The sequence below is a fragment of the Sebastes fasciatus genome, chromosome 8, assembly GCF_043250625.1.
Source record: "Sebastes fasciatus isolate fSebFas1 chromosome 8, fSebFas1.pri, whole genome shotgun sequence".
Lineage (NCBI taxonomy): Eukaryota > Metazoa > Chordata > Actinopteri > Perciformes > Sebastidae > Sebastes > Sebastes fasciatus.
Genome location: NC_133802.1, coordinates 5,200,444 through 5,222,271, shown reverse-complemented (window position 1 = coordinate 5,222,271; position 21,828 = coordinate 5,200,444). Strand labels below are relative to the sequence as shown.

General features: G+C 40.0%; 1 protein-coding gene across 1 annotated transcript in view; it reads left to right on the top strand.

The window, feature by feature from the left end:
* Positions 1 to 2,047: 2,047 nt before the first annotated feature.
* calcrl2 (calcitonin receptor-like 2) overlaps positions 2,048 to 21,828 on the top strand; it is a 37,312-nt gene continuing 17,531 nt past the window's right edge. The window contains exons 1-2 of the mRNA XM_074642882.1: positions 2,048 to 2,194; positions 21,491 to 21,548. Of these exons, the coding sequence (XP_074498983.1) occupies positions 2,142 to 2,194; positions 21,491 to 21,548 (111 nt within the window). The 5' untranslated portion in view covers positions 2,048 to 2,141. The remainder of the gene's footprint in view (positions 2,195 to 21,490; positions 21,549 to 21,828) is intronic.

Genomic DNA, 21,828 nt, shown 5'->3' with positions numbered 1-21,828 from the left:
CATAACACAGGCTCATTTTACATGTCTGAGTTTCTTCTTTATTTGACTGAATTCAACATTAAAGCAGTCCAGTGTAGCCAGTGTGGTGCTGAGAAAGTGTTGAGTGGACTGCTGTGGTGCTGGAGCTGGTTGTGTGATGCTGCTGGCTCTGTGTGGTCTGGTTGACGTCCACTCTCAGGGGCTCGTGGAAGAGTCCTGCCCTGTGATATGAAAAACAAGTCAGGAATGTGGATCCTTCTCTACATCTGCTGTCAGTGTCTCCCAAACTTAAGTTATTCCGCATTCACACCAAGAGTGAAGCGAATTTTCTTCTCGCTTTACTCGCACGAGTTGGACCGGTGGTAAATTTTGTGTTCATGCGCGCTAGACGCATCCGAGAGGAGAAATTGATCTCTACAGATACCAAAAACTTTTCTTTCTGCCATTCCCGCCATCAACCATGGACAAAATAACCACAGTTGTTGCTTTGTACATGTTGTGGAAGTCCCAGATATGTCAGAACACCAAACGCTGTCTTGTTTGGGTTTATAACATCACCTGGTGGCGAGCTATATTCACATACAGTGCCACTGAACTGACTGCATCTAAAAAGGCACACGTTGCTACTGCGGTAACAACCCAAAATAAACAGACTGTGTTGTGATTTCATTGCAATAAACAGATCAAAAGGATGCCGAAATAAAAATAAAAAAGATTGTGATTCAGTTGTCCCTCTCTTTCCCCTCCTCTCCTGCTATAAAGACAAACCATCCCTCTCACCTTCTCCATCACCTCCATCAGGCTCAGCAACCTCATCATCCGGACCAGCGACGTCCACCTCCACCTCAGCATCCAGACCAAGCAGACCAAAGAAGTCTTCATTGTCTAGGGCGAGCAGATGAAGAATGTCTTCATCACGCAGAGCAAGCAAAGCCAGATCGTCTTCTTTATCCAGACCAACGATCTTCCTCTTCCTGGACATCAGTGGGGAGTGGAGGATCATCATCTCCACCTGAGGGGGAAAACGCACTTCCATAAAACAGGCTTCAACAGGAGGCTTACAGCTTATCTAATGAATCATTTTTGACAATATAAATTGCATGTATACCTCTATGAGGTACTTAAACAAAATAAAAAGGTCACGTTCTGTACTTTTTAGGCAGAAATCAGGCTTAAAGGCCAAATTATTTCCATATAGCTACACTAACTATGAATGTGAATACTGTACTGCAGATGCATCACAAGCACCAACACACAAGGTGCTACTAGCACATTTAAAAGGAATACCAAATATTGAGCAGTTCTCCTGCTGCTATTTTGAACATATGACAGGATTAGAGTCATAATGTTATCATATCATAAGTAATACTGTATACTTCAATAAATATAGCAATACCACAATTTAATAATACTCCATTACAAGTTCTGCATTCAAAAGCTCAGTACAGAAGTATTCTCAGCAAAATGTATCTAAAAGTCAAAGTATGTTTTCTGCAGCAGGATGGCCCCTGTAAGTGATACACTGTCACATATTATATTATCGGATTATTACAGCTGATGCAATAACATGGAAGCAGCTTTTGGCCTCACAAACTTTCTCATTTTACAGCTAAACAGTACGCTAAAAGATGTTTCTGAAAACATTTGAAGAAAGAAATAGGCATTACTGTAACAGAATATTGATTCATATTTGATCAGCGCTGCCTAGTTTGACCGTTTGGTTGGAATTCGCGTGTGATTGACAGCCGGCTCTCATAGACGGCAGCTGGACAGCAGACCTCAGATCAGCTCTTACTGCTTGTTTTCCTCCGGTCTGTGAAATCCTGCAGATGCCGTTAGGAGCACCGGAGGACACAGAGGAACATGATTTTTTTCAGATTACCTGTCAGGATATAGTGACAGTTTAATAAAAATAACTTGTTTTAATCATATTTGCTCCATTTCTACCCACTGCAGCTTTAAGTAAGCACATGGATAATTGTAAACCAGGGCTTAAACTTCACTTTGGTTCTATATTGGCGAGTGTTTTATTTTGAAAGTGATAACAGGAAGACATGCATCTGCTACTGAGCCCAGCTTGACTGCTGCAGCTGAGCGCTCTGGGTTGGTCAGTGTTGTCAGAGGCGCAGCATGAGAGCCTTCTCTGCTCGGATCATGCAAGCATGGGGATATTTGGAGGAAAAGACAGTTTGACAGCTCAAAGCTCAAAGAAAAGGTAAGAACCAAGTCTCTGCTTTCTGCTCCACAGAGTCCAGGAATCACTTGTAGCACAGTGGTTTTATGAGGCTTTACTTGAATGTGCTCGTGTGAAATGTGTCCATACAAGTCAGGATGTGATGTTTTACCCCCATGAAAAATAACTGTCTATGCAAGAGTCAATATAATAACTGTAGTAATAGAAAAAAATCCATATATAACAACCTTCTTATATATATATATATATATATATATATATATATATATATATATATATATATATATATATATGAAAAGTTAAGTGTCTTGAACATTATGGGGATTATAAAGTAAATAAAAACACAACAGCACTTTAAGATATCTATAAACACACAATTGAGCACCATATAGGTATAATGTAAGTTCCCATAATAAGACTATAGAAATATAGGCCTTATAGGTTTATTATCACAAACCATATTAAACTATAAGGTAACCATTGACCGCCACAGACACACTAAAAGTTCTTATAGTAATATTAAAGGAATATAACTGTGTGTTTTTTTTTCTGTACAGGGTCGTAAAGTATGTCATTGAGGATGAATGCAGGTTGAGGGAAGGTCACACCCTGAGCTGGCTTGTTGCCTGCTTCTACTGTTGCAATTCTAAGTATATGAATAGAAATAGAATAGAGTTGAATAGAGTGTCGCTGTGATTATCTCCACTAATGTGAAACACAACAGATGGCCGATGAGTCCTTGGTCAACATACAGTATGGGAGCCTGCAGTGAGTCGACGCAGAGTTGAAAGTGAATGATGTGACGGTGAAAATGAGCAATATTGCAGTGATTTAGTCATTTACTGGAAGCTGGTAGCGTTTCCTGTCATTAGCAGAGTTCTGGGACTCAATCAAACTCTAATCGGCTTTTAATGCAGGAGCTTTTTTAACTGAGCTTTTGTGTAACCTGATGTGCAGTTCTACATAAATTATATATTAAGGGTGTCAATGGATTAAAAATATTTAATCAAGATTAATTGCAAATTAATCACACATTCTTTATCTGTATAAAATGTACCTTAAAGGAAGATTTGTGAAGTATTTAATACTCTTATCAACATGGGAGTGGGCAAATATGCTTTCTTTATGCAAATGTATGCTTATATTTAGAAATCAATTAACAACACAAAACAATGACAAATATTGTCCAGAAACCCTCACAGGTACTGCATTTAGCATTAAAAATATGCTCAAATCATCACATGGCAAACTTCAGCCAAACAGGCGACAACAGCTGTCAGTGTGTCAGTGTGCTGACTTGACTATGACTTTGCAAAACTACATGTGATTATCATAAAGTGGGCATGTCTGTAAAGGGGAGACTCGTGGGTACCCATAGAACCCATTTTCATTCACATATCTTGAGGTCAGAGGTCAAGGGACCCCTTTGAAAATGGCCATGCCAGTTTTTCCTCCCCAAAATTTAGCGCAAGTTTGGAGTGTTATTTAACCTCCTTTGAGACAAGCTAGTATGACGTGGTTGGTACCACTGGATTCCTTAGGTTTTTTTAGTTTCATATGATACCAGATGTTGCTTCACTCTAGCTTTAAAACTGAGCCTGCTACAACCTAAAAATTGCAAGTTGCGTTAATGCGTTAAAGAAATTAGTGGCGTTAAAACAAATTTGCGTTAACGTGTTATTATCGCGTTAACTTTGACAGTCCTAATCCATATACAATAAATGACTGAGTGTTTCAGCTTCAATAGATACTATTCAAAATGACGACTAATCAAAAATAAGCTAAAACACACAGTATCTCTCTTACAGACTTTTGCAGTTTGATTATAGCTAAACAGAGCAGAACAAATTAAAGAACAGAGTTGGATTCCAGTGACTGAGTATCTTTTCCATTTGACATTCAGTCCACATCCAAAGCACCAACGTTAGAGAAAAACGATGTAGGTTACATGGATGTATAGATACAACCTTGAAGCTGCTCACACCAGGCTGGATGCACAAAAGTGCTTTGTTATTTTCTCTGGGGGAGATTTCCATTCACTTTTACATGCACATTAGCGATCACTAGTAAACCCTACAGACTGGCAGGAGCTGCTCTCTCATAGAAGTCATGTCTCTCGCTGGGCCTGATCCACACAGATACTGTATATATACAGTATATGTAATCTTATTCCTTACTTGTCACTCTCTGTTATAGAGTTGCACTCAGTAATATTATTATCCTCAGCCTCGCATTTGCCGCTACAAAATTTGCAAGGCAGCTTTTATTTCACCAGCAGAGGCTATTTCCATGTTTGCTTTGTGTGTTTCTATCTATACTTGGCTCAGGAATTGTCTTCGGGGATACCCTTTACCCCTCTCTGCCTAGTGTTGCCAAGTTGTAATCCTCACACCCAAAGACATCGATCTCGGACCAGCTCCTCACTTAACTTTTGAATGCCTCAGAATGCTTCCTGGACTCTACAGTCTGACCGAGTGTCCGTCCGTAGGAAACGTTCACCCCACCCGTGCCCCAGCGTGTCTTTGACTGGAACAGCCTGCTCTTGCCAGGCAGCTAACAGTGTATTAATAAGTGTTTTGGCAGCTACTTTGGTCCCAACCCCCAACTCGCTCTCCACTCCCCCCCCCCCCCCCCCCCCTTTCATAACACAAACAAGCCAACAAGCCCACCGGCCCCCTCCAAGTACCTGAAAAAACATGTGCTTATTTTAGGCTCGGGGGGGAAGATAACTGACGCGGCAGGGTTGCATACTAATAATTGCAGGGGTCGTAGTTAGAGTGGCAAAGATTTCCTATCACTTTGCATGACAATAAATGATAGGATTCATCACATACTTGAGTCATTAGTGTTCATGAACAGTACCAACTCCCTCTATTATTTATTTATGATGCTATAAAGCTGTAGACAATCTTACTTGTTGCTCCTTTAAAGCAGCAGTAGGTAGGTAGAATATATTTGGCATTATTGGCAGCAAAAATTCCATAATAACCTTTCAGCATATTGTAATTCAAGTGTTTGGGAAGAAAAGTATACTTCTGCACCTCCTCAAGGCTCTGACGGGAGACTTTGGCCAATCACAGGTCATTTCAGAGAGAGAGAGTGCGTTCCTATTGGCTGTTCATTCAACGGAGGCAGCTGTCAATCACTCGCGAACTCCGATCAAACGGTCAAACTAGGCGGCGCTGTTCAAATATGAATCAATATTCTGTTACTGTAATGCCTATTTTTCATGTAAAATGCTTTCAGAAACATTTTGTAGTGTACTGTTTAGCTGTAAAATGAGAAAGTTAGCTCCGGCTGGTGGGCGGTGCTCAGTATTTCCTCAACTGATCTCAACATGGCGGTCGGGTCACGAACTTTCTCATTTTACAGCTAAACAGTTGCTGCCTAGTTTGACCGTTTGATCGGAGTTTGCGAGTGATTGACAGCTGCTCAGAGACGGCAAGGCTCCAGCTCGGCTCTGATTGGTTGCTTTCCTCTGTTCTGTGAAATCCTGCAGATGCCATTAGAAGCACCGGAGGACACCAGAATCATATTTGCTCCAATTCTACCTACTGCTGCTTTAAGGGAGTCAAGACTTATTTAACAATAACAACCACCTCGTTGATTACAAATTTTAATTGCATCCTTTTTTTTTACAGAGGGGAAATGTGTGAGTTTTTTTTGTGCCGAAGTCCAGAAAGCGCGATAAAGAAACTAGGAAAGACCTCAGTGAGATGAAATGAGAGATGGGAGGAAAAAAGAGCGAGAGTAGATGCTTTGGTGATGAACGTGATGTCAGGCTGACCATATCTGAGAACTGTGTCAGCGTGTGCTGACTCCCACACTGATTGATAGGTGGGGGAGACTGTTGTATGGGTGCTGATCTTCTTCTCTCTCACCATAGCATACGGGCAATGGTAGTCAGCAGTGTGGTGGGAGAACTTGTGTTTAGTTGGACAGAGGAGTTAAGGAGATGTGTTTGTGATCATAATCGGTTCGACGATCTTGTCTTGGGAGCAATGCCTCTATTCTTTGTTCTGCGCTGACCCTGTTCTGCTTTTATAGCCCTAGGGACAAAAAATACAAAAAGACACCACATGGCATAGCTCCAAGCTGGAGGAGCTATATTTGGGTCCAGCTATGGGAAAATAACCAAGTCCGTAATCACTCATACATGGACAGCTCGGTTTCTGTAAGTCCTGGTGCTGTAAGTGATTTACAGGATCAGACAGAGTTAAGAGCCCACTTTCTACAGAAAACACTGGACTTTAATACTGGGGACAGAAGATGTCTCAATCATGGTGGAAAACAGGCACAAAGCCCCAGAATCGAATGAGGGATGTGCAAAAACATAACTATATCGTGTGCAGATCAACTCATATTCCAGACAAGGCGCAGTGCATCCTTTCTTATTCACTCACCCCCTGCTTGTGTGTTACCCTGTAAGTCCTGTTATTGAACCTCCTTGTGGTCATTGCAGGATTTTGTGTGTTGACTGTGTTGCAACTTACTTAGTTCACACAAAGTTTTTTTATTTTTTTTTAATATACATTTCAAAGTAGCTGCCCTTAAAGATGCATTATTCATATTTTCATTATAAGCACTGAATCAGTTACGACCGTGAAATGAGTTGACAAACCCACAGAGAATAATGGTACTTTTTAACCTCTTTTAGCTCATTGTTTTGGTTTTGTGTGAGTCTCACAGCTCACATCAATCTCATTTCCAGCAAGTTTCAAGCCTTTATTTTCTCAATAACATATAATGTTATGTGTTCAGTAGTGATAAAATGAATACGCTGTAACATAGACAGGATAAAATAAATGTATATGTACTATGGTGTGTGCAGGTATAAACAGGTAGTAGAAGTAGTATAAAGTCTACCAGAACTCTAGAGGTGACGTAAGACCAACAACCTTTCAGGTCATTTTTTCCTTCGCTCTCTGACAGTATAGTGACAGCCCATCAGCTCTTTTTTAAATTATAAAGGTGATAGAAAACCTTGGCAAATATAGCACTATAACTGAAAATTATGATGACATCAGTTGTTTTTCATGCTGAAAAATTGCTCTGGCCAAATTCAGAAAGCCTCCCAAACCATATTTGTATAGATTTTTACTTGTGTAATTTTATTAAATTTCTGGCCGCTAAAGCAGTTTTTGAAGATTTCAGAGTCAGCAAAAGCTATCATTTTTGTTACCTCAGAGCACACAGTCAGCAGCACCATCTTCAGATAAAAGTTGCAATGATTAGTTGATTAATCTATATGTTGATTGACAGAAAATTAATTTGTTCTTTCATTGATTTAATGTATCAGACGCGTTTTTCACTTTCACTATCATTTTAATATGTGCAGCTGTAGTTCTGTTAGCTCTCTTAGCCAAACACACCGTAGGACTCCATTTCCCACCGGCTTCTAACAGCTAACTAGCCTTCCTCCTACCGACATGAGAGGACGCGCTCCGTTGTAGTCAGCGTTGGGTTCAGTTTGTCACTTTCTAGGTGCTAGTTATACATAGGATGCATACATACAGACATAAATGCAATAGTCTTAATTGTGCAAATCAGGAGCGGAACAATTCGTAATCCGTAGCAGAAACAAGAGTCTAAACTGAAGCAGTTGTTGAAAACTTGTGGCCCCTACCGGCCGGTTGAGAGTAGTGAGGAGTCAGCAGTCAATGACGGTATAAAACAGTCAATGAAATATGTTTTCAAAAAGTGTGAATCACGACAAGTCTTTGAGCATACAGTTAGAAATGAGCACAACAAATATTAGGCTGATGGGTCCGGCAGCATGTGAGATTAGCCATAGACAGACAGACACACACAACCGAACACATTATCTCCTGGTGGAGATAATAATCGATAATAATAACATTAAAAAGCTATAAGATTGTTAGCTGTGTCCCCTCACTATGAAAGTCCCTTCCATGTCCCTTTGTGTGCATGCAACAATGGCTTATTTTTAACCTGTTGGGGCTGTTTAGAAGTGCAGAGGGGAGAGAAGGGAGGAAGTGGTTGCAGGATGACAGAGGAAGATAATAGCATCCTCCTCAACCTTCATCCTTCCTCTGCCTTCCCTCACATAGCCTACATAGACTACACACACCAGGCACCACCTTCTGGCATTACAGTAAAACCACAACTCCAGTTGTTACAGCGCGTTTTGAATCTCATAAGATTATATAACTACATAACACAAATTGACCTTTTGTTTTGACGTTCAGCTTCGGTGCGATCATAAACTGCTGACTCATTTTACTTTGACATGACTGAAGTTATCGTCTCTTTCCAAGACCTTTCCAAGACTAGTGAAGGCCACCTCAGCACTCAGTGAAGAGCAGCCTGATAAAACCAATGGCTCTTCTATCCTTATTAAGCATTATTCTGTGATTAGATTCAAACAAAGTTGAATTTGCTTGTTGTTTCTCTTGAGATAGATGACAAATCTGGGTTGTTTTGACATTACTGTGGTGGCACCTCACTTTTAACACTAATGTATGCAAATGATTCCCCTTTGCAAGAAATCTGTGCAGCACATCCTGTAGAATATGTTGAAAATTAAGTCATCAAATTACATTAAAATAAAGGCTACAGTCTACAGAACTGCACACGTGATTAAGCTTTATATCTCTGCTTCCACTGTCAGTGCTGGAGATTAACAATAGTCATCCTAATTCTAATAAAAAGGTGAATTTATTGGTTGTTTCTGGAGATTTCAACTGCATCTCACAGTCTATCTAGGTGGATGTATTTTTGCTCAATGATGCCAAAAACATTCTGCCTACTGCCACTTTAATGCATACTGCAAAGCAGTCTTTGTAAATCGTCTGATTTTAAAGTTTTTCATACAGTATTCTTCTAGATTCATCCACAGATATCCTGAACTTTTTGTGCTGTTCCATAAAATGCCAAACAATCTGTCTGATGATGAAAGATCTGTATGATTGAAGCACCAGCATCATTTTGGAGTTATGCAACACAACTCTAAATGTGCTTCCATATCTCATATTGAAAGTTGACTGATTGAGAGGAGAGATGCTGTATCAGTGCTCATTTTGCACATTAAGCTTTATATCTCTGCTTCTCATTAATTTTTCGAGAAGGTACCTGAGTTCAGAAGTACTTTAATGTTGTTGTCTGGTGGGAGCAGTTAACTCATATTCCAAGTTGGAATGTAACAGCTCGCTAAAGCCTGCCCAGAGCTGTGATTTAGGACAGGATATTGGTTGGATTTTAAGAGACAGGGCTTGGGCTGCTGGGCAGTGATGGCACAGCTGATTCTTCAGGCAGTACCATAAAAGGCCACAGATGGGGAATGCTTCCAAATACCTGCTTTTTCCACAAAGCGTTGTGCAGAGCAGGTGACATCTATGGCAAGGGCCTCCATGGAATACTTTGTCAAATTTGGTGTAATTTGGACCCGCGACACGTTCAATATTAATAAACCTTGAATAAACAAGCAAACAGCGTTCCGTGCAGCAGTTGGGGGCGGGCCGCGACTCATTGAGTGTATTTCAGTTTTTCTACTTGATGTTGGATGTACTAATGTTACAACTGAACTCAACGAGCACCAAGTGGTTCTTGTCAACGCTGCACGGAGCACTTCCTTGGGGACAAGCAATTGGCACGCTCTGAACAGCCACATGCTCCGAACGGGCACGCCACGATCTGTTCGGGTACTGCTCTAGTTTATGATAAATGCTCTCAAAGTCATAGATGTGGGATAAAAAGCACACAGCCAGTCTCTATAGCAGCTAATTTTGTTCTTGTCTTGCCATAAGACTTGTGAGACTGGCTTAAAAGAACAGCTTTGGGAAATACACTCTTTCTGAGAGTGAGATGTCCAGTTGGATATCAACCTACCTCTGAACAGAGATGGAATCAGGATGTAGTTAGCCTAGCTTAGCATAAAGACTGGAAGCAGGGGGAAACAGCTAGCCTGGCTCTGTCCAAAGTTAAAAAAATGCACCTACCAAGACCTCTAAAGCTCACTGATTAACATGTAGCATCTTGGCCAAATTTGCAACTTGGGAAGTCAAAAGATTTCACAAGTGTCAGAGTTCAGCTGTTGTGGCCATGGATGGAGAAAAGGAAGTAAGTAAGTAAGTAAAGTTTATTTGTATAGCACCTTTCACAGATACAAAATCACAAAGTGCTTTACATTAATAAAACAAAATACATCAGTCAATATTAAAAGTAGCGATGACAAGCATAGGGCTGTCAAGCTAAAAACACAACAAAATGGCATTCCATAAATTGGGTGCGACAGCTTGAAAGGCACGGTCACCTCGGGTGTTATAGTGGGATCGGGGGACTGCCAGAAGTTTTTGGTCAGAAGACCTAAGAGCCCGATTTGGTGTATAAGGCAGGAGGAGGTCAGTGATATACTAGGGTGGTGAAGGAGGTGCCAACACTTCCAAAAGCCCAGAATACTCCTGGGGTTTGTGGTTCTCTGGATCCCCCGCTGGAATACAAATAAATATGAATAATGTGTGACAGGCACCAGCAAACACACACTTCACTCCCTGGATAGCTACAAGATTGAGCTCTGACACTATGACATATAACAGTGAACTATTGCAGCTTATTAGATGGAATCTGAGAGAGCTGAAGAGTTATCCGGATTCAGTTCTGAATCTTAAAGTAACTCTCACTGAACTAAAAAGGTCTCACTGAGCAGATGAGATGAGCAGCTGAATGAGCCCAAATCATTTTATTTAGCTGCTTTCTCATCTGAAATGTAATGTGAAATGAGCACTGAGAGATGGAAGTGAACTGAAATAGCTTATATACTTGCTGTAAGGTTAAGCAAACCTTTTGGAGCATACATCCCTGAATGAGGTGAATTCATATGGTGGAAACTAACAATTACTCAAGTACTGTACCTAAGTACAATTCTGAGGTGCTTACTTAAGTTCTATTACGATTTTATATTAAAAAAAATGAATGCTGTCAATCGCGCAAAATAATTAATCGTGATTAATCGCAAACTAATCGCACATTTTTCATTCATTCAAAATGTACCTTAAGGGGAGATTTATCAAGTATGTATTATTGGAAATCAATTAACAACACAAAACAATGACAAATATTGTCCAGAAACCCTCACAGGTACTGCATTTAGCATTAAAAATATACTCAAATCATAACATGGCAAACTGCAGCCCAACAGGCAACAACAGCTGTCAGTGTGTCAGTGTGTTGACTTGACTATGACTTGAATAAAACTGCATGTGATTATCATAAAGTGGGCATGTCTGTAAAGGGGAGACTCGTGGGTACCCATAGAACCTATTTTCATTCACATATCTTGAGGTCAGAGGTCTCGGGACCCCTTTGAAATCCGCCATGCCAGTGTTTCCTCGCCAAAACTTAGCGTAAGTTTGGAGCGTTATTTAACCTCCTTCTCGACAAGCTAGTATGACATGATTGGTACCACTGGGTTATTTAGCTTATAGTTTCATATGATACCAGTATCTTTGCTCTAGTTGCTTTAATGCATCAAAAAAATTGTGCCGCTAAAAGGAACTTGTGTTAATGCGTCATCGCATTAACTTTGACAGCCCTAAAAAAAACATATGATACCTTTATGAAATACCATAAATTGTTAAAGATTAGCCCTATGGTTCCCAACATTTGTGGCTTGTGACCTCTCACAATAAAACATCATGATACAGATGTCTTTGAGTTGTTAGCAGTCCCATCAAAGAGTGGAACTTCTCAGATTTGTGTAACAGTCTGAGGCCCAAAGAGGTAGAAATCACAAAAGAGCAAAAATTCAGGACAAAGTCAACAAAATGAATGCACAATTTATAGCAGAACTTTGATTTTACATCTTTGCAACCTCATTAATCATCTCACGACCCCCTCAGATTTATCTTGTGACCCTATCTAGGGGCCTGACCCCTGGCTTGGGAACCACCGGACCAAACTACCTAACTGTATGAAGTAGATAAACTAGCTCCAACCTAGCTAATGTCAAATGTAAGAATATATCAGCCAGAGGGACCATTTTTTAAGCAGAAATAAAACTTATACTTTTGACCCTTTAAGTACATTCTGCTGATAATATTTCAATACTTTGAATTCAGGACTTTTAATGGAGGAAGCCTATTTTTGCATTGTTGTAGGCTGTTGGTACTTTCCTTTAAGGATGTGGATACTTATCCCACCACTATAGAGAGCTGCAGGAATGAGTCCTAAAACCCATGTATGAGTTAGCATTTTAGCACTTCCTGTTCCCTCGTCACAAAGTCAATGTTTTTTTTGAATGGGTTAGATGCCTGAAATAAGGTCTGTGGTTAAAACAAGCTGAAGAGATTTTAAAGTTTTCTTTTACGACATAAAATATATCAATAAATACCTCACTCGTAAATTTTGAAGCTTTTATGCATCTTAAAAAAGGCGGTTGCTAACAAGCGGCTAAATGAGACTACTAAACGTCATCACGCCGAACACTAGTCCGCCTTAAACAAAGTGGCGGTGACGTGAAGTCATGCGACCTTGGTGTAGTTTGTTTATAACTTTAGCTTACTACTACTAACTTACTACTACTACTAACTTTTCTTCTGGCGATTATTTATTCTTCAAAAATCATAAAAGTGGTGTTCATTTGTGAAGATTATCTTGCTGAACAAAACGTGCAAGTATCATAAACGTGTGTTTGCCACGGAGCTTATTTTTCTGCAATAATCTAAAATCAAATGGAAAAATCCCATTGACTTTTTGTCAAAGGAACCCAGGGCGATGCTAAATTCGAAGAGATTAGTAGATAGAATTATAGACTATTACTTATAGAGTAAGGTCTAAACCTGCTCTATAAAAAAGCATCTCGAGATAACTTCTTTTATGATTTTACACTTTATAAAAATAAATTGAATTGAATAGTAGATAATACAGAAAATGAATTGATTTTAGTAATTGATCACTTATCCATGTCAACATTTTTCAATTTCAACAATTCTGATTATAGCTTCCCAATTGTGAATATTTGCTGGTTTTATTTGAATTAATAGCAGCAAATGAATAGTTGCAGTCCTAGTTTGTGCTATTGGGTCTGCGGAGGGTTAAGTTCATTGTTTCTCATTCTCGGTCAGCTCTGGAGTGATGTGGCTGTGTATTGTTGCTCCCTTTGGTGTTGTGTTTCTGGTATTTTATCATATCTCTGCCAAACACTCCCATCTGCAGCACAACACTCAATTGTTCCTTTGAGTTATACTCATTTTAGTTATCTTAGAAAGTACATAATTTAATAATAAAATGTTATTTTCTCTTCAGTTGTTGGCAGCAGAATTCCAGTCAGCTATCTGCTCATTTTAGGCCACACTGTTTTTTTTTTTCATTGAAGATTTAGTCTGTTCTGTTCTCCTCTAGGCATACGTTATATCTGTGTGTCTGGATTTTCCCAAATTAAGTTCAATACTTCCAACTGCATCCAATTACAGCATTTTTAAGGTAGATTTACATGTCCCTGCAGGTAATATCAAAGTCCTTCCACCCTGCAAAAAATATATATATATATTACTATGGCAACACATGCATTAACAGATTTTTTTTTTTATGTATTAAAGGCCTTCTTTTGAAGTACTGCTGGTCATTCTGTACCTCAGGCAATAATGACCTCAAGGGTCGGGACAAACGTCACAGCAGCATCTGCAGTCCATTTCACTGGGTGCAACGGCCAATAAAGCTAAATCTGGTGTAACAAAACAGAAATGTTTGGATTTCCCATCATCCCATGACCCCATGAGAGCAGTGGTATCATCAATGTGCAGTCCTGATGTTTTGTTTTTTTCTATTCTGGTGTGTAGCCTAACCAAACATAGAGACTTTAAATATTTTAGCAGATACAGATGAGTTTGATAAAAGATATTTCAATAATCTAAAACTGTTTTTGTCAGTACCTCAGAATTTAAAGGCAGTTATTTATTCTGTGAAGAAATGTAACAATCATACTGGAAGAAATCCACTGCAGAGGATGCAGATACCAGTTAGTTTCTCCACAACAGTTCTGCTGTTAAAATGCTTCTAAATGGAAAATTACCATTCCTTGGATGTTTTCCAATGGCATTCTGGGAAATGTAGGACGTCACTAATTGATTTAGAGGGGGGTGGAGGTTGACAGAAAGTGGGCGTACAAAAAAATCACAGCAGTTCATCTGTAAATAACTTTGAGAATGGATAAAATATTACTGGAAGGGTGGAACACTGGCCCAAACAACACTTGTTGTTTTATTGATATACCTAAAAGCCAGGAAAGCTTTTTATAAATGATTGATATTGTTCTCCCACGTTGTTGTCTGTTGCCAGGAGTGGCTAGTCAACGCCAGACTACATCCTAGTGAGCATCGGAATGAGTCATTGAGAAGTGCAGTTCATATTTTATCCGATAAAACACATGTTAATATTCATGTTATGGCCACAAATACACATACTGTATATTTATGTCATATCTCCCAGAAAGAACACGTAGTACAAAGGAAGGGGAATGTTATTGGAGCCACTCTTTCTTTATTTTGTAAGCTCTGTCTTATAAACAAATCTTAGGAAATATATTTGTTTAAGCAGGAAAAAAAAAGTTTAACGACTAAGCCCTGCCATAATACCACTGATATTGACTTGTCCTGTGATTGTGAGGCATCATATGAATTTTTGGCTCAGGAGATGTGTGTTTAATTTCCTCAGTTGAGGTTGGTCTCCTTTGGAATGCTTCTTAATATAAAGTAAAGGACCCAGAGGCTCAAATGCAGGTCTTAATATTCTTTGTTCCTAGTTTATGAGTCCCTCCTTGATCCAATCAAAACCAGTCAAGATGTGCTGATATGCTGTGCACAAAATATTAAGCCTCCCTCTTCTTTGCGTTAGACATTTAATTCCTTGTTAATTTTCTCAGATTTTCCACGTCTTTGCCTTAAACCCCTGTGAAGTAGCAGTTTAGCCCAATCACAGGAGGCTGTTTGAATGTTTGGTCACATCTCGGCAGCAGTGTTAGTTCATTCAGTATGCTTCCAAAACTAATTGGACTGTTTCATCATTGTGATTGTTGTGAGCATGTTGCTCGGTGTGTGATTTCTGCAGTCAAAAGACACATTCATCAGAAACATCCCTTACCTTGAGCGCTTTGGTTGCCAGGAGACACTGCTGCAGCTCTTTCAGCCCTCCTCATTTCTCAGCAGTTGGTCTCAGCACCTGGCAGGTAGCTTTGACAGCAGATTGATGGCATTATAGGGTCCGATGCATAGACTGTATATAAGAAGTGGACGTAGTCACCGTGGCGTCACCTATTGGTTTGTGGACTGCTGTTTTGGAAGCCTCGGGTTCGGCATTTTGGCCGTCGCTTTCTTGGTTTTTGGCCATTGCCATCTAGTTTTTTTTAAACCAGAAGTGACACCAGAGGTTGGAGCTAAGTACAAACTAACGTTGAATCAGATGTTTTCAGGTGACCAAACTCGTCTGAACACACACTGTGAAAGGGTTAAAGTTGTAAGACGAAAACACAGACAACTCCCAGATCGGACAACGCCGTGGTAGAGACTTGTCAAGGTAGCCACGCCCTAAAGCATCCCCTGCTTTATGGTCTATTAGACTCTAAATGGGACCATAATTTACTAAATGAACATCATGCTGTCTTGAAGAAGACTTGAAACTAGCGATTGAGACCATAAACTCATGTTTACAATGTTTACTGAGGTAATAAATCCAGTGAGAAGTAGGCTCATTTTCTCATAGACTTCTATACAATCAGACTTCTTTTAGCAACCAGAGGAGTCGCCCCCTGCTGGCTGTTAGAAAGAATGCAAGTTTAAGGCACTACAGCATTGGCCTCACTTCTCAAATCCAGAGGTTGTCCACTGGTCTGAAGTGGATTTTTTAAGGCTGATACTTGTGTTAATATTTTTCTAATTAAAGCTGCCAATAGCGTGTGACTTTCTGCTGTAATCTGATGAGTTTAAGTTTCCTCCACATGTTGTACTAGTGGCTCTGTGTTTCTACAGCTGTTACCCGACAAGCATTCCAGTTTGACAATGACTGCTCTCGGACCATCTAAACATAACACTGGAGAAAGAAATCAGGGCTCCTTTAAAGGAATGCACTGAGATCGGGAGATTTATCAACCAACAGAGACACCAACAATTACCAGTGATTTACGTTTAGATCATTGGCTGTGGTGCTATTTATACCCATGTTAACTTTTAGTGAGATGGTGAAAGAATTTTTGCAAGCTCTGTGCAACCAAATATGGCTGTTTTTGAAAAATAATGAGCAGAAAATCCGAGATAAAAATACTAACACTAACTAACCACAAACATACTTGTAAACATTACTCAAACATGAGGAAATAGTGTATTTTTTGGGCTATTTTCAGTCCCCGATTTGGTGCATTTCTGAGTATTTACAGCAGCAGGACGGTGTATCTGGGATTGACTCAAAGTAAACTACAGTGCCCATGGCTGTGTCCAAAATCATTCACTCATTCACTACTCCCTACTCACTACCCAGGGAGTTCTAGAGGACAATATGAGTGAGTCTAGTGAGCTCATCGGCAAAATTTAAAAACACTTTTGGACACTACTCTGGTCACTTTCTCTGAGCAGTTAATTGCGTCATTGCTGTCACGCAATTTAAACATGCCAGATCAACGTCTGCTGGTAGACCATCCATAATAAATACCGACATGTATTTTTTTGATAAATACATATAAGTGAAATGCACTGAGTTGATTTAAGTTCCCCCCTGGTGTGATTGATGCAGCGTGTATGTCTAGGGCTTTTATTATGAAAGGTAAGAACCGAAGGGGTAAAGCGGTGATGCGCAGCTGTCTGCCGTTGTGGCAATAAGTGTATTTTCTAGGGCTGTCAAAGTTAACGCGATAATAACATATGAAACTAGAAAAACTAAGGAATCCATTGGTACCAACCATGTCATACTAGCTTGTGGACAAGGAGGCAAAATAACGCTCCAAACTTACGCTAAATTTTGGTGAGGAAAAACTGTCATGGCCATTTTCAAAGGGGTCCCTTGACCTCTGAACTCAAGATATGCAAATGAAAATGGGTTCTATGGGTACCCACGAGTCTCCCCTTTACAGACATGCCCACTTTATGATAATCACATGCAGTTTTGCCAAGTCATAGTCAAGTCAGCACACTGACACACTGACAGCTGTTGTTACCTGTTGGGCTGCAGTTTGCCATGTTATGATTTGAGCATATCTTTTATGCTAAATGCAGTACCTGTGAGGGTTTCTGGACCATATTTGTCATCGTTTTGTGTTGCTAATTGATTTACAATAATAAATATATACATACATTTGTATAAAGCAAGTATATTTGCCCACTCCCATGTTGATAAGAGTATTAAATACTTGACAAATCTCCCTTTAAGGTACATTTTGAACAGATACAAAATGTGTGATTAATTTGCAATTAATCACGATTAAATATTTGAATCGATTGACAGTCCTAGTATTTTCCCAAATTAATAAATAAAAAGTACTTTGTGGCCGTTTGTGTTGTGATGCTGCTCTTCTCTTATTAGATACATTATTTTCTTGCCACAACTCATGTTTTTGTCTCAATCGCACCGCTCTTTCTCCTCTCGTCCGCCTGCCATTTTGTGCTTCAGCGCAATGCATGATGGTACATAGTGCCTGTTTAGTGACCATCGTTGTCCAATATTTTTCACAATGCATTGTGGGATACATTGAGTCTACTATATAGGGTCCTGACAGGAAGCAAAGACCACAGAAGAGAGTGAGGTGGAGATCAATGGTGGACGCCCTATGCTCCCAAGGGGGCCAAGAGGATTAAGAAGAAGAAGACTATATAGGGTGTAATATTTCGCACTACAAAATGGCAATGGCGAAAATGGAGTAGTGAGTGATTTTGGTCACAGCTCATGTTCATCGTAGTGAAGTAACATGTCACCCAGTGCAACATGTGGCTCAGTGATGTGTTTTTAACAGTTTCTGGACAATCATGGAGCTCTATGGCAAAGAGGAATAAGCTATATCTGGCTTTGCATACACAACCAATACTTGCTAATGAATTCATTGCTGGTTTAGGTTTATTGATATTAAGAAAACTATTAAATATACCTGCACTCATCCTTTAAAATAAACCTGGCTACATCAGATGATATTTCACCTTTTAAATGTAGTATTCTACAGGCTCCAGGAAAAAAGACAGACACATCATTCGTAAAAGATTACACCACCAATTTAGCATTCCTATAACTGCGTTGGACTCACGAAGGAGAGTGTAAAAGTTTCATCCAAATCGATGCAGCAGAATCTGACTTCGTGCACAAAAGGATTTATGCAACTGTTATGTGTATGTGCTGTATTTACTGTGTATATGCAGTAGTACTCCCCGAGAAATTTGCTGCAGTTCACCTTTAAAGGTCATTGACATGTGGTGTTTATGTTCATCACTTTCCAGAATTGAGCCTACCAGCAGCACATGAAATGAAAAGCAAAGCAGAAGGGCTGGGCAGAGTTAGGGACACACACACAGACTCAACGTGAGCCAGAGTGACTGAGATAAATGTTGACAGACAACAGTGTAGGAGAGAAAAAACAGAGGAGACAGAGGTAGGTTGAGAGGAGAGACTGTCAAAGATCAGCAAAGAGAGGAAATCAAGAGATAACATGAGAGAGGAGGGAGAACGAGAGAGTGGAAGGGTGTGTGTGTGTGTGTGTGTGTGTGTTTGACCTAAGTTTAAACTCCTCTTTTCCTCATGTACCCCTATGGGAGACATTGACATTTAAAGCTCAACTATTAACCTAATTTGAAATGTCTGCAAGACATGTTTTCATTTCGCTGTATTTCTGTGTCTCTGCACCTTCCTCGGTTACTATCGTCAGCACTTGTTCTTATTTATTACTTAGTTATTCATTTCTATCTGATGCTCTCGATCACCTGGTCACTGATCAGAGATGATGACTCCAGACAAAATAAGGGACAAGGGAAGTGACAAATGCAGCAACATTTCAGTTTGTATTGTCACCAGAAAACAAAGACAAACCAAACGACTTGGCTGCAGCTCACAGATACAGTAGATTGTGTCGGTCGGTGCCGATGGTGTACAGCGAGCACTGCCAAGGTATTATAGTGTGTGAGTGTGTGTGTCTTTGGATTTACAATGTCCTGATGGGGAACAATACATTGCTAGAGGCAACTGTGTTCATAACAGATAGAAAGGCATCCATTGTTTGGTTCTTATTGAATGGAATTGTAATTATAAATTAATGTCTGTTTGTAGGAGTTTGTGAGTAAACTCAGACTGCAGGCCAAGGGGAAAAGATGTCACAGTGCTGTGTGAAATGCCAAAACGAGCAATGGATGGGACACATTTACAAAAATAACATCTTTAAATAAAAAAAATAACATCTTTTAATAAAGGTCTTGAAACTCTTTAATATTTTTGCTTTCTGTGTTTCAAACTACAGAAGGCTGCCAAAGCGTAGGCTGTGTCAGCCTCAACCAATGTGATCTCACAGAAATACGTCAAATGACCACGACCTCTTGACAGCGGAATCAATTGAATTGGGGGTAATTAGGTAACAAAACTACTTTGTTAGGTTTAGGAAAGAAAAGATCATGGTTTGGGTTAAAAGAACGTAATTTAAAATAACTCAAAACAGACTTTTGGTTTCACGTGGGACACGAACACAGGTCACCTGTGTGAAAGTCCCGTGTGTGACCCATCTGTCCACCCGGACCTTGTCCTACATTTTATCAAAATCTATTTCTGTTGAACCTGGGAATTTGTAGACAAAGGATCCTAATTGGCTTTCCATTGGCATTATTTCACACATATGGGCATTTGGGGGCGGCGTCATTGTTGTTGGAGGCGCAAACGCTGGAGACGGAGGTGCATGATATGCATTGTAGCGGGCAGCGGCATGGGTGGAGCGCCATGTGACATCGCTGTGTGTAAAAATAATTGTTTCCGTGGTGCCGACATGTAATTTCAACACGTTACGTGCCACCATGTAATGTGTGGCGCTGTCAAGAGGTTGTGGTCAAGGGGTTTAGGAGGTGGGTTTAGAGCATTGTATGCTTTGTGTGTGAGAGAGAGAAAAAGAGGGAAAGACACAAAAGGCAAAATCTATAATGTCTACCCTTGACACTTTCCTTGTAGTAAAGGTTTTCTCATGCCATGGGGTATTAAGTAGTAGTCTATTACATCGACCCTTCCAACATGGTCTGTATTGTAAATGGTTAAGTTCGATGTGGCGGAGAAGGTTGTGCTCTTTGAGGGAGCTCTCAAAGAATCCAAACTAATCCCCAGTTTAAACACTCACACTATGAGAGATAGCTGTATACATGAACATTAGATCTTATCAGAGTCAACAGTACTAAAATCCTTTTGGGGGGGAGGTGGAGGAAGCCGCAGCACCAAGCAAGTGTTAAAGGAATAGTTTTGGCAAATATGCTTACACTCTCATGTCTGACCTTTAAATATGGGGCTGCAGCCAGCAGCCCGTTAGCTTACAGTAGCTTTTGCACACAAAGACTGGAAATAGGAGGAAACAGCTGTTAGCTGAATAGGATAAGATTACAGATAATGGATGGAGCATATGACATTGTGATTGACATCGAAATGACCACTTTTTATTGCATTTACATTTAAAAGAAACACAGCTGAACATATCATGTTGTGTCATGCTGGCCTTGAGGTCCAAAGACCATGTAGCCAGTTTCCTCCCTCACAGATGAATACAGCCCAACATGTTTTCCCACTAAAGAGACACTTTGTGTAGACACCCTGCCTCTGTCACCTCTCTCTCTCTCTCTCTCTCTCTCTCCTATGACTCCTCACGCTGAGTATTTATTTCTCCCATGTTTGGCTCATTAAAGAGGGAACACTAAGGGGAACTTGCTGCCCTTTCACCCAAAAATAATAACAAACACATCTGTTTCTCTGACCCTGAGTGGGCAGCGGAGAGCATGAACTTCCTGTCCTGATAGACGAGAAAATATGCATACTGTAAATATATATATATACATAAGCACACTTGTGAGACCACACACTCAAACAAACAATTTGAATTTAAATCACTACAGGCATTTGCAAATTTCTTCATTTTCCATTAGGTCATGGACTTTCACTCTGAATATATAAAGGTTTTATTTAAGGGTGGCTGTAGATTCTTGGTCTTGTTTGTGTAATACTATATATATATATATATATAGAACACTTTGTTTATTGTAAGAACCACAGTTTTGGAATAGATAACAGCTTCTCACATGTAATATATGATTACTGGCCGATCTGGTGTAAAAATGTCTAATAATTGCATCGTCTTTGTTCTTGTTTCCCTTTTAGAACCATGTGGAGAACACTAACACTCTCACTGATAGTTTCTCTGGCTTTGGGCACAGAGGTGAGTGGGATCATGTGTGTGTAGACGCATAGCCCTCTTCTTTTCATTCTGTGTAAATAATAGCTAATCGCTACGACACACTAAATGTGTACACTAAGTAGGGCTGTCCTGAAAACCATTTTTTGGGCTTCGAAGCTCCGGTGAGAAATATTCAGAGGTATTCTAAGCTTTGCGTCGCTGCACAGCAGACTGACATGTACTTCTGTCTGTCCGTCTCCATCTCCACTGTTTCAGTGCCGCTGCCGCACTACTTACATACACGCACCTCTACACACAACAA